Here is a 13,072-nt window from a genome sequence, read left to right on the forward strand (position 1 = left end):
AGCTCTATGACCTTGGGCAAGTCACTAACCTTCCCAAGTCTCGGTTGACCAGGAGGCCGCCAGCTCCCCAGACTCAGAGGATGGGGAAGGCAAGTGATGTGGGACCATCCAGTCTCAGAGATGGCCAGCCCTCACGTCCTACCACATCTCAGCCTCCCCTCAGCTAAGACAAGCTAGACATCTGCCCCCCATTTCTCGAGGTTGCTGGAGAAATTAAACTGGCTAAAATAGTCCTCTGGGCCCCAAACACATGGGCAGGGTCACTATTACAAAGCTCCCTCATTTCCCAGCTGCTATGGACTGAATGTTTGTGTCCCCCCAAATTCATATGTTGAAGCCCGAACCCCCATGGTGATGGCATTAGGCGTTGGGGCCTTTAGGGGGTGATGAGGTCATGAGGGGTGGAGCCCCCATGAATGGGGTCTGTGCCCGAAGAAGAGACACAAGGAGGATCTCTCTCTGCCATGTGAGGGCAGAGCAAGAAGGTGGCCATCCACAAACGAGGACGAGGGCCTCAGGCAGAAGCCGACCGTGCCGGCACCCCGATTTGTCCTCCCAGCCTCCAGAACTGCGAGAAATAAACGTTTGTTTTTTAAGCCCCCAGGTCTGCCGTATTCTGTTCTAATAGCCCAAGCTGGACAGCGCTTATAGTGTCTAGGATGGAGAGTACCATGCGGTATGCTACTCTACAGTACAGAAGTGTATGTTACAGTACTAGAGCTGCAGGTAGCCTCAGACCCCTTTTAGAAGGCATCCCAGCCTGGGACAGCTCACGGAGACCGCCCCTCTGCATGAATCACTCCAGGCCTTAGAAACAGAGGTATCCGGGTTGGTATATTTTTATGCAATACCTGCTTTTCTTTGGGTATTGCCTATGTTTTTTGTTCCTTCGTAGCTCATCTTCCTCCAGGATCAGGTCCTTGTCTAGTTTTGCCTTTATCATGACCTCAGCAATGAATGGGGCAGAGCATGTGCTAGGGGCTCAGGAACTGTGAAGTGCTTCGTGACAGAGGGAAAGGGGAAGGTGACGATGGCCGGGATGGGGATGATGCAGATCAGGGCCGCCACGAGTGTACATGGTGGCATTTGGAAAAGGCCCCACTCTAGGCAGGCGCAGCCAACAGGGACTCTGCCTCTGCCTTCGTGGGAAGAAAAAGGTGACTCTTCCTACAGGTGGGCACAGACTCATGAGTCCTGCAGAGCATGGTGGTGGTGGTGGTGCCCGGTGCTGGGCTGAAGAAGCAGGCGGATGCTGGAAGGGGGCCCGGTGGAGGTGGGGAGGGGTGGGAGGGTGGGAGTTTTTGGTGGTGGGGAGGGGTGCTGTGGCTGGCAAAGCCAAAGGCACCGACATGGTGAAATACGAACTTCCTGCCAAGAGCTGGTGGGGGTGGGGCACATCCATCCAGGCTCGGCGGTACCCCAGGTGGTGAGGACATGCACCCCAGCCCGAACGCTACGGCACCCCGGTATGGTTGCTGAGAGTAAAGCTGGTCGTTGCCGGGAGAGACAGCTAAACACTTGTGTGTCCCCGCTGTGGGCAGGGGCCGCAGGCCGCCTGCAAGTCAGCTGCACTGCACAAATATTTATCTTGCTCTTTATACTCATTAAAAGCCCCTTTTATGATGTTGGTTCTGACTGTGGGGGTTGAGTACCTTCATTTCCAGCCCCGTAAGGCTCGCTGGGCGGGCAGCCTGGGCGCCTCGCTCTCTGTGCCCTGCATGGCCCTCGCTGGGGCGGGGGGCAGGGGGGGCGGTGCTCCACAGCTTCCAGGCCACAGTGCGGAGACAGAGCGACATGTTTTCTACCTCGGCCAGGCATCGTCTCTGCTCTGAGCCTCTTTCCTCATCTGTGTAATGGGTCAATAACTGCCAGCTCCCAGGGCTGTCTTGGGGATCAGGAGAGATGATGTCCACAGCTGGTATACAGTAGGTACTCAATGCATGTTGGTTTCTTTCCTTCCCTCTCTTCCCCAGCCTTCAAACAAAGAGTTCTTTTCTCAGGCCTGGGGAGAGACCAGAAACTGGAGTTTCCACTGAGGCCTCTTCTTGGGGCTGGGTTGAGTTCCCTCCCAGGGAGACTCCTTTTCTCCCCAGGAAAAAAGAACAACTTCTCCCTGTGTCTCAGGGACCAGTGACCACACTGGGGTCAACAATCCCAGGCCTGAGAGGATGGCTGAAGCACGTGTGTCCTGGGGACTGCCTGGAGGCGGCCAAACCGAGGGTCACCCTGGGTCCCTTCCTGGGGCCTACAGAGAGCGCTGAGCCCTACCCCTACGACCACTCCTCGATTCTGAAAGAGATAGAAAAATCGAGGCCTGTGGGGGAGGAGACTCATCAGGAGGCTCGGCCGCGGCCCAGCCTCCTGCCTCCAGGCTTCCTGCCATGGCTCCTGGCTGCCGAGGGAAAGAGGATGCTGGGATGGGTCGCTGGGGTGCTGGGCCTGCAGGGGAACATCGGGGGTGGGGGGGGCGGACCACTGTTTCTAACAATAGCCTTCATGCCTGTAACAAGCTAACACCTCAGAGGGAGGGAAGAGGCTTGGCTGGGAGAGGCTGGGGAGGATGCTGACCTAGATCGCCTGTGATGGAGGCAGAGGCTGACGTCCTCTGAGAGGGTGGCCTACACCTGCCGAGACCCTCCACCTCCCCTGACTCCCAAGACCTGCTAGTAACACTTGCGGACTCTCTGACAGGGGTGCTGCACTGGGCCGGGCAAGGCAGCTGAAGCCTTGGGGGTCGGCAGTCTGGCCTCCCCGCAGCTTCACCTGCTTCTTCACAGGTGGCTGACTTTCTAGCCCCCACCCAGGGCCATGACAGTGTCCTCAGGGTCAGCTCACATCATTCTTGCCAGGGGAGGCTGGAGCGGGGACCAAGCCCCAATCCCCTAGAACATCGGAGCCCACCTGACAGTCGGGAAAACTGAGGCCCCCCAAAGGGAAGAGATTCACATAGGGAGTTAGAGGAAGAGAAACAGCAGGGTTTTCTCTACTGAATACCTCTCTTCCGTTGTCTCCTGTAGACCTGGGACTTCCAGGGTGTCCCTGCTCTTTGCCCCTCCAGGCCAAGCTGAGGCGAGAAGCCCCAGGGCTAGGGCAGGCTGTAGAAGATGTGGAGACAGGGTACCTGGGGCCAGTTGGGAAAGCCCAGTCCCATCCCAGGGTCCAGTGGGAGCCCTTGGCTGGGCGGTGTGCCCACAGAAGCCAACTCAAAGCAATTTCCTCCCTAGCTGGTAGACCAGATAAGGGTGTGTGTGGAGGGGGTGGGAGTCATCTATTTGGTCTCCTAGGGTCTGCCTCCCTGCCCAGGAGACTGAGTACCCATGTTCAGTTCAGAGCCCTGACCTGAGGCCTCCTGGGGCCTCTGTCTACCCCAGGGAAAGGCCAGGGTGAGAGCCTGCCTGACCAGTTCTGGGTAGCCCAGAGGGTAGCCAGGCCAGAGAGGCAGTGGAGACAGAAGCTCTGGACTGAGCTCCCAGCATGTATGGTGCAGGGACAGTAACAGAAGCACTTAGTTTCTATTCCAGGGCTCACTCTGCAGAGTCATGGGCAAGTGTGCCAAATTCTCCCCAAATACTATGGCCCCAGGGACCAGGCATCAGGAAGCAGCAAGGGTTGTTCCAAGGGGGCAGGGGTCTGGAGACTTGAAGCAATGCTGGAGACTTGTCTGCTTTTAATGATAGTCTAGCTGCAAGTTCAAGATAAACGGAAGGCTAGGGGGGTCTTCGGGACTGAGGGAGCCAACATGGTCCAGAAGTCTGCCCGGAGGTCTCTAGGGTCCACCCTCCGGACCATGGTATTTCTACTTGGGACAGAAACCAAGAGACAAGCCTGTGAGGGCGTTCCAGGAAATCTGCCTCTGTTCTTCCTCTGCAGCCGCTCAGAGGGGCCCCAGCCCCCCACCCCCACCCCAACACTCTCCATGCCTGAATGTCCCATAGGTACCTCAAACCCAACCCATCACATAGAACTCCTTACCCCACCCCTCGACCTGCTCGGCTGCCCGCCTTCCCAATCTCAGCTGGGCATCATCCCTAACAGAGGGACAGACGACAGAATCAAAGTCATCCTGCTTTCAGGCCACCTAAGAATGCAGGAACCCAGAGTCAGGAGGCCCAGTTCCAACATCCTACCACTGGGCCTGCCCGACCTTCTGACCCTATTCCTCATGGACAAACAGGAATGATCAATCCCGCCTGCTTTACCTTGCCACTAGGTGTGAGGAGCCAATAAAATAAAGAGTAAAAAATATTTGGGGGTGCCTGGGTGGTGCAGCCGGTTAAGCATCCGACTCTCGGTTTCGGCTCAGGTGGTGATCTCAGGGTCGTGAGTTCGAGCCCCAGATCAGGCTCTGCACTCAGCGTGGGGTCTGCCTGAGATTCTCCCTGAGGGGATTCTGCCCCTCCCACTTGTGCTCTCTCTTTCTCTCAAATAAATAAATAAATCTTTCAGAAAAAAAAGTATTTGAGAAAAGTAACACCCCCCCCCCAAGAGGTATAGAGGGTTACTCAGACAAATGACCGGCAAGGGGCATTTATCAAACCATCCACCAGGCTTCCTGCTAAGTGTCTTATAAACATCATCTTATATAAACATCATCTCACAACAATCCAGTGAGGATGATACCCACTCTGCAGATAAGAGACTGAGGCTCAGGGAGGCAAGGTGGCACCCAGGTCACAGAGCCAGGCAGTGTGGAGCCAGGATTTTAATTGGGATCTCACGTGTGTATCCTAGCTTAAGCCCCCGGGGCTTCCAGTGCACCAGGCAGGGACCCCTCATTGCTGCGAGTCCAGAGAGCTAACTGGGCTCTGCTCCAGCTCCACCACAGGCCTGCTGCCCGCATGACCTTGGGCAAGTCATGGCCCCTCTTCTGTCAGCAGGAATAATGCAAATTCTCCTAGGCAAAGAGAATTTCTGCCATGGAGTGATGCTGCCGGGCTGGCATAGGCACTTCTGCAGCACAGGTCTTTGTGATACCTCTGACCCCAATCTGCCAGCGCCCCGACCATCAGCCGTGTGTGCCACTGCTGGGGCCCAGGCTGCCGCTGGGGTGGGGTGGGGGCTTTGTGTCCTGAGCATGGGAACTTCCATCCAACCAACCAAGCAGAGGGGTCCTGGGGACCAGAAGACCGGCAGTGAGCCGTGGCAAGAAACGTGCCTCTGCAGAAGCTTCCCCGGGCTCCGGCCTGCTCTGGATCCCAACGTGGGCGGCCTCACAGAGCACACCTACCCTCCACGCTGGCACCTGCAGGCCAGCCTGCCTGCCGCCGCGGCTGAAAGGCGTTAAGTTGTATGGTGGCAGACAGAGACAGAAGCGCTTGCACGGTCACCTGCCTTTTTCCAAACTGCAGCTCACAGTCCTCCTCTCTTCCTCCCACAGATGACAGCATTCAGCCCGTGGCTGAGTTAGTTTTGCTCAGAACGGTGTTGGCCCACCCAGTTCTTTTACAATTTTTTATGTAGTTTCTGGAGCCAGTGTTCTGCCCACAGCCCCTAGGATCCCTTTACAGTTCGCACGCGCACAACTCCAGGCTCCTGGGATGCTTTTCACTCACTACAGCTAGCCCCTGGGGCTGTTTGTCAGAGACCCACCCCAGGCTGCTGGAAGATGCTTTGCCTGCTAGCACCGAGGGCGGGGAGTGCCCTGAACCGAGGACTGCCAAGCAAGGGGATATAAAATTTCCAACTCTTTGCCCGAGGTGTGAGGTACACTGTCCCCAGAGCTCCCCACGGCACTTTGCTTGGTGTCACCCTTATTTGGCTTCCTTCCTTCCATCCCCTGTCCCTCTTCCCCATTCCCTTACCATATTATTCCTGGAAACATTCCCCACCTCAGCCCCGCTGGGGATAAAAAGCTACTTTCAGGCAAATCCTCACCTCAGGTTCTGCTCCGGAAGAACCCCCAGGACACCTGAGATAGTTGCCAACAAAATTGGCACAAAAACCCATATTTCTGCTTCTCATGATCAATCTGTAGATCTCGCAACCTGGGCCTATTCTCACTTGGCAACAAGTGGCTACAGTGGAGTAGAGGCAGACGGAAGATGTATTCTTCAGTTTTCCCCAGTCCACCACACTCCCTACTGCCTCCCACTGGCCCTTTTCACCCATTCACATTCCCTGCCTGGCCCCTCAAGGCTCATGAGTTTGCCTTCCAAACAATATAGTCCAGTGGTTAACAGTGCAGGCTCTCAGTCCAGGTTCACCAATTACTGATTCTGTGACCTCATATAAATCCCTTTCTGTCTCTTGGTTTCCTTAAGTAAAACATGAGTACCACTACAGTTGTTAGAGACTTACATGGGATACTGACTGTAAAGTGATGTTCATAGTATCTAGCACCTAAGAAGTCAAGAAATTACTACGATTTGTCCTCTTGGAGAAGATGTGCCTGCTACCATCTGACAGCCCAAATCCAACGATCTGAGATTAGCTGCTGGCCCCCCACTCCCCCTGTGGGGAAAAATACCCCTTCCCCCAAGAGGTTTGGGTCTGGCCACTCACCTCTTCCCACTGGTGAATGTATCGAATGAGGCGGGAGAGACGCAAGAGGCGCAGGAGGCTGAGGATCTTGGTAAAGCGGACGATGCGCAAGGCCCGGGCGGTCTTGTAGACCTCTGAGTCAATGCGTGTCTCTACGATGAGGAAAATGTAGTCCACAGGGATAGAGGAGATGAAATCCACCACAAACCAGCTTTTGAGGTACTTCATCTTAATCCGCTGTGGGTCCAGGATGATCTCGGTGTTGTCCTCCACCACGATCCCTGTGCGGAAGTTGAGGACCAAGTCGATGAGGAAGAATGTGTCCGACACCACATTGAAGACGATCCAGGGTGTGGTGTTCTCATCCTTGAAGAAGGTGATGCCCACGGGAATGATGATTAGGTTTCCGACCATCAGCAGCAGCATGGTCAGGTCCCAGTAAAATCTGCCCAGAGACACAGGGGTCAGTTGCCAGGAGGACAGAGAGAATGAGTTACAGACTATGAGAGAAGACTCCAAGGGAGAGCACGGGCGGAAGAGGGAAGTCTTGGGAGGTTCTGAGTCACTGCGTGAGATAGGCACACGGGTACCATGGGCAAGATATGGAGATTGGCACCGAAAGGCTCTCTTTTCCCTAAGGATACCCTCTGCCTGTCCCTCTGTCTGCTCCCCAGTGACAGGCCTCCCACTCCCATCCCCGCTCCCCAGCAGGAGTCAGGCTGAAATGCAAACCAAACAATGATGTCCAGAGAGAAGTGTGAAGTTGTTTTAGCAGCAGGAGTAGTTCGCCCCACAACACCCCAGGCTCAGGCCAAGCTGCTCCATCCTCCCTGAGGGTCAGCTATGGCCTGAGACAGGCTGGTGGGCAGATGTGCTACAGACCATGACCAGAGAGCAGGGTAGGTCCAGACACATGGCGGGTACCTGGGTGGGAGGAGGCCTGGATACAGCCCCAGCTCTGTCACTGACATGCTGTGTGATGTTAAGCAGGTGCCCTCCCTGCTCTGGGCCTCAGTTTCCTCACTGTGCAATAAGGGGTGGGGCCTAAACACTCCATCCCATAATTGTGATCTGGCCCTCACCCACACTGGCTTTCTGGGGTCCCCCTTTAGTCTATCCCCTATAGTCAGAAAATGCTTGTCCATCTCTCTCCCCCAGAGGTTTGCATTCTAACACAGGGTTGGGGAAGGACAGTGAAATCTTCAAGGGCAGGAAGCGTTAATGAGGGGATTTCAGGCACTTGTGAGGTGTCCCTCAATGCAGTGGAGTGAGATCAGTGGGGGCTTACACTATCATTTCTCCTAAGGTGTCAAAGCAACTGCAAGTGCTTCCTGAGGGAGATGGAAAGGGCCCCTCAAGGGCGAAGCCACCTGGCCTAGCAGGGGCCCCTCTGGAGTGTGCAAGACAGCACAGGCAGGCACAGACCCCATGTCTAGAAGGTATGACCAATCAATCCCAGGGACCCTGCCTGAGTACCAGCCACCCTGGGGCTGGCCCAAAGATCTAAAACCTGCACTGCACAGCTATTTCCCTTTGCTATTAATTTAAAGAGTTACACAATGACAGATAAAGGTATTAAGTCAGGCAGAAATAAGCATGTCCTCTCCCAAGAGAAATAACCTTTCAGCCATCTTTAATTCTTGACTGTAAGAAAGCTAGGAGGGAGGAAAGAGACAAAAAGACAAGCTTCCCTCGAGTCTTCAGAGGGTCCCATTCCAAAACCAAAGTGTTCCTGCCAGAAGAGTTCCAGGTTTGAAAAATAAATATTACTTCACAGCAAATTGCTTTCTTTGCCAGATTCAAAATGGCGCTATGAGTCAAAGAGAACAGGATCTGCCTCACTGAAGGTGGACGAGACAGCTGTCCCACATGACACAACTCAGGGAAGGGCAGCTTCCAGAAGGGCAGCTTTGGACAGCTCCTTTAAAAGCCAAGCTGTTCAGGGCCTCAAGACAGGACCTCAAGTCAGAGCCTCTCAGGCTAAAACCTCATTCTCAGGCTGGTACTAAGAGGTCAACTTCAGCTCCTTCCCTGCCCTACAACCCACCACCCTTTCTCCAGCCCCAATCCCCCTATGCCATCTGGGAGAACCCAACCTAAGATCCAAGTACCCACCCCAGCCATCACACCCACCACACAGAAGACAGCACATCCTGCTAATGACGCGTGAGCCCCAGAAGAATGGTTTCAGCTTCTATGGGATGTTCCTGAGCTGTGTACACTCTCTACACAGCCTCATGCATGTCATTCAAAGACAGCTGCAGACACACATTAGAAGCCACAAACAGGTATCCCCATTCACACAGTGTGCAAACACCCCTATATACACATGGTCACCATTCCCTTTCATTTCATCTCTTGGGAAAAAAACAAAACACAACTGGCATTGAGAGGCTACTGAGGGCCCCATGGCCCTCTGCACATAAAGCTAATAATACACCCAGGCTAGAGGAGTTTCTAAAATTAACAGAGCGGGAGCAAGGCGGCTGGGAATGCTGACTTGGGTAGGCCTGCCACTCCAGCGGGTTTCTACACTTTCCCCAGCTCTAGTTCTCTCAATTACAGACCAAATTTGAGACAGTAATTAACAGGAGAATGTTTGCATTTAGTGGTCTTCATAAAACCAAATTACACGAGGCAAAAACAACCATTTCCTGGCATTCTGACTAATTATTTCAATCATGAGTTTCCAGATGCTAAGGGATATTTCTGGTGCCTGATCCAGGCTGGGGTCGGAATGCTGGAGCATTCCTCCCCACAAACCACTATCCTGGAGCATCACAGAGCTAACCAAAAGGCAGCATAATATGGTGGGAAGAGAGGCTTTCAGAGCCAGCCATCCTGGGTTCAATTCTTGGTTCCATCATTTACTAGCAAGTCACTTAATCTCTCCATGCCTCAGTTTCCTTGTCTGCTCACTGAGAATAATAATGGTACCTAACTCAGAGTGATAAGAATGACATGAATTGATATTTGCAAAATGCTCTGACTTATACCTACCTATATTACTAAATGAGTCAGTAAGGAACTCAAGTCAACAAATTCACAGGAAAGAGACAAGGGAGGAAGATGAAATCTTCCAGGGGAGAGTCAAAGCAAAACATCTACTGGGGGTGGGGGTGGAAAGGAGCTTATAATGGTTCTGGGAGAGTCCGGTGGTGGAAGTCAAGGACCACAACATTCTGTGAACAGTCAGGCAACAGAACCAGTCTACCTTGGCAGACAGATGACCTGACCTCAGGGAGCTCATGGTCTAGTCAGAATACAAGGCTTAGACAGAAGACAAGTCAGGCAATGATGGAAGAAACCATCCCAGGCAACAGCCCAGGCATGGCTTCCGGTGGCCCAGAAGGGTGAGGCGAGAAAGTGCTCCTGGAGGACCTGGGCTTTGGGAGCTGCCCTTGGCCTTGGAGACTACCTCTCTCCTTACTTTTGCACGCAGGTTGCACAGATTCCCAAAAGCAGGGCCAGTTGAGAGCGGGGAGGGAGAAGGGAAGGGAAGGCGTTCAGCACCACGGACAGCTCCTGGCACCTGCCAGCCCTCCTTGTTCAGCTCTTCTAGCCAGGGGAAGTTGGCAACAGCCTCCCCACTGCATCTTCTGCTCCTGGGTCCCTCTTCTCGCCAAGCCCAGTGATCAGAAGCATCTCAAGTGATTCCTTAATGTCCTGTGCTTTTTTAAGGGGCTCCTTGGTGACTGAATTCATAAAGACTCCAAAACATTTCACATGTATCAAGCACTTAACTTTGTGTTTCCCATGCATTATTTCATTTAATCCTCACACCAGCACTGAGGTGGCTGCTAACATCTGTATTTTGCAGATGATGACACTGAGACTCAGAGAGAAGTATCTGCCCAAGATCACACAGCTAGTGAGGGACAGAATGAGATTCTGAGAGGTCTGGGGGGACTTAAGAGCCTGGCTGCTTAGGATTTTAGGCACCTCGGTGGGATGTAGGGAGGGAGACCAGCCTTCTTGACACCTCTACGTCACACGGGGAGGTAGCCTATCACACCGGGTGTAGACAAGAGAGGAGAGAGAGATGGGGCCAGATGGTGACTACCCTTATAGTGGTAAGCACTATACATTATTTAATGTATAGAATTGTTCAATCATTATGAAATTGCACCTGAAAGTGATATAACATTGTATGTCACCTCTACTTCAATAATAAAATTTTAAAAAGAGAGAAGAGAGAGTTGTGAAGAGGTTTGGAGGGATCCCATCCTTCTGGTGTACTTCCTGGCTGGGGGAAGTAGCACAACTTTCAAATATTAAAAGCATCCTGGTCACCCTGGTCAATCGGGCACAGTTGTGCTATCCTGTAAGAGGGGTCTGTGGAGGAGGGAACAGTAACATTTCCACAACCTCAAGCTGGATGCCCCATATTCCCCCAGCACCTCACTGGCCCTAGAATCATTCATGGCTAGCTCTCACAATCCAGGGTATGCATCTGTGGTGGAGGGTGGCAGGCCCTGGCAGGGAAGCGAGGGACAGCCAGACTCAGACATGCTGGAGTTGGCGCATGCCTGAATTAGGGGCCTTGTTCTCTCCAAAGCCAGATGACCCGCCCCTGTCCCAGTGTTCTCTAAGCTAAAGGGAAGACACCTCACCCCAGTTTCAGCCCCAGGACCCCAGGCCTGTCCTCCCTTAATCCTGGACCTCTCTTCCTACCTGGCCATCCAAGCAGGCAGGTGGCCTCTCAGCAAGTGGGCGTGGCCTACAGGGCAGCTTCGGAGGAGCAGGTCTCATGTGCAGAAAAAACGGAGGATGGCAAAAAGCCAAGCAGCCCTTTTACACGGACACCTGGAACATTCCATGGTTTGGTCTGAGAGGAAGGTTATGGCTGAGGGAGCTCAAAGGAGCTGAGGAAAGAGAAGATAGGAGGCTCCTGACCCTGAACTCAGAGACTCAAGGACAAGACCAAGGGCACTCTCCTTCCCCAGAGGCTGAAGAGGAGTGAAGGGTAATAAAATGGGGGCAGGAGAAGTGGAAGTCAGAAGAGGGATGGCCTCCTTCAACCTCGTCTTGTCCATACACAGCCGTGCTTGCCTTTGAGCGCATATGCTCACACACACACACACACACACACACACACACACACACTCAAAGGCACACACACACACCCATAATACAGTTTTGTACACTCTCATCTATGCACTCCTGCTAATTTTTGCTCCCGTACGCACATGCATATTTTCTTGCACACATTTTGACACAAATGACATCCACTGGGAATCCTGCCGGCTAGAAGAGAGGGTTGGCTTTTGGCCCATTCCATTTATTTCCATCCTTCAGGATTTATCTGAACTGCTACTTCTTCCAGGCCTCTCCAACCCCTCACTGATGGACCTGGGTCTGGCCTGAGCCCTGGCTTTGGACATCTCAGAACGCTGTGGCTCCCTGAAGGCAGGGGCCTTGTCCCAGACATGGCTGTGCTCCTGCCATGCTGAACTGCAGGCCAGGGTCCCCATGCTTCCTCCCAGGGGAGTGGCACACACAGGGCCCCATCATTCACCGCTTCCCTCTTTGGACCTCTCCTAGCACCAGACCTGCATTCCCACCTGCCACCCAGAGGGCCTGCTGGCTCTTATACACAAGTCCAAGGCTGAACACAGCATCTTCCTCCTCAGAGCTGAATGGCACACTCAGCATTTCAATCACCTGGGCTCAAAACCTCAAAGCTATCCTCAGCAGCTTTCTCTTCCCTGCAGGCCCTGCATGCAATGACAAGTCTTATCTCCCATTCTTTTTTTTTTTTTTTTTTAAGTAGGTTCTACACCCAGCATGAAGCCCAGTGCAGGGCCCGAATTCACGACCCTAAAATCAAGACCTGAGCAGAGATCAAGAGTTGGGACCCTTAACCGACTGAGTCACGCAGATACCCCTTGTCTAGCATCTTCTAGGATGGCTTCTGAATCTGTCCCTGACTGCTCTGTCCTAGATCAGTTCCTCACTGTTCCTCGCCTGGACCCTTGCCCCTGCTGCCTACCTGTCTGTAGCCCCCACGTTCTTCCCTTCCAACTCACATAATCTCTGGGTTATCTTTCCAAATTTTATGATTTCGTCACCCCTTGCTTGAGCCCTCTTGGCAGATTCCCCATGACTACAGAAGAAAGTTCAAGCTCCAAGGTCTCGCATCCCCTGCGCCCCACTTCCCTGTTCTCCCTCCTGTTTCCTTCACAGTAGCCACCGGACACCCACCCCCTGCCTCTATCTCCGTCCACATTCTGGCTCCTCCTCCTGAGAACGGCCCCTGCCTCCTGAACCCCCATCTCATGAATTCCCATCCCTCATCCAAACCCATCCAAGACCTCCTCCCCCGGGAAGTTGGCCTAACTATGCTGTGTGTCTGGGAGTGGCTGTCTCATCCTGCCCCTTCCATCAGGCACCACCTAGCTCTCCTCTCAGCCTCCCAACGAGTCATGGAAACCAGGAACCCAGGAATCCTGGTGTCTGAGACAGCGATGGGAGCGGGGAGCTCCCCCTGGGTTCCCGAGCCAGCCCTTGGTTTTCCAGGTCCAGCACAGACAACTGCCCCGGGTGACAGCGAACACAATGAGACAAGGGGAGGACGGCGGCCACTGTTTTT

General features: G+C 53.6%; 1 protein-coding gene across 1 annotated transcript in view; it reads right to left on the reverse strand.

Moving 5' to 3' along the window:
• The window catches only part of HCN4 (hyperpolarization activated cyclic nucleotide gated potassium channel 4), a 41,522-nt gene that overhangs the window by 10,135 nt on the left and 18,315 nt on the right, over positions 1 to 13,072 (reverse strand). The window contains exon 2 of the mRNA XM_025884568.2: positions 6,502 to 6,925. Within this exon, the coding sequence (XP_025740353.1) occupies positions 6,502 to 6,925 (424 nt within the window). The remainder of the gene's footprint in view (positions 1 to 6,501; positions 6,926 to 13,072) is intronic.

The sequence above is a fragment of the Callorhinus ursinus genome, unplaced genomic scaffold, assembly GCF_003265705.2.
Source record: "Callorhinus ursinus isolate GAN/ISIS: 27379988/994484 unplaced genomic scaffold, GSC_fseal_2.0 scaffold25, whole genome shotgun sequence".
Classification (NCBI taxonomy): Eukaryota; Metazoa; Chordata; class Mammalia; order Carnivora; family Otariidae; genus Callorhinus; species Callorhinus ursinus.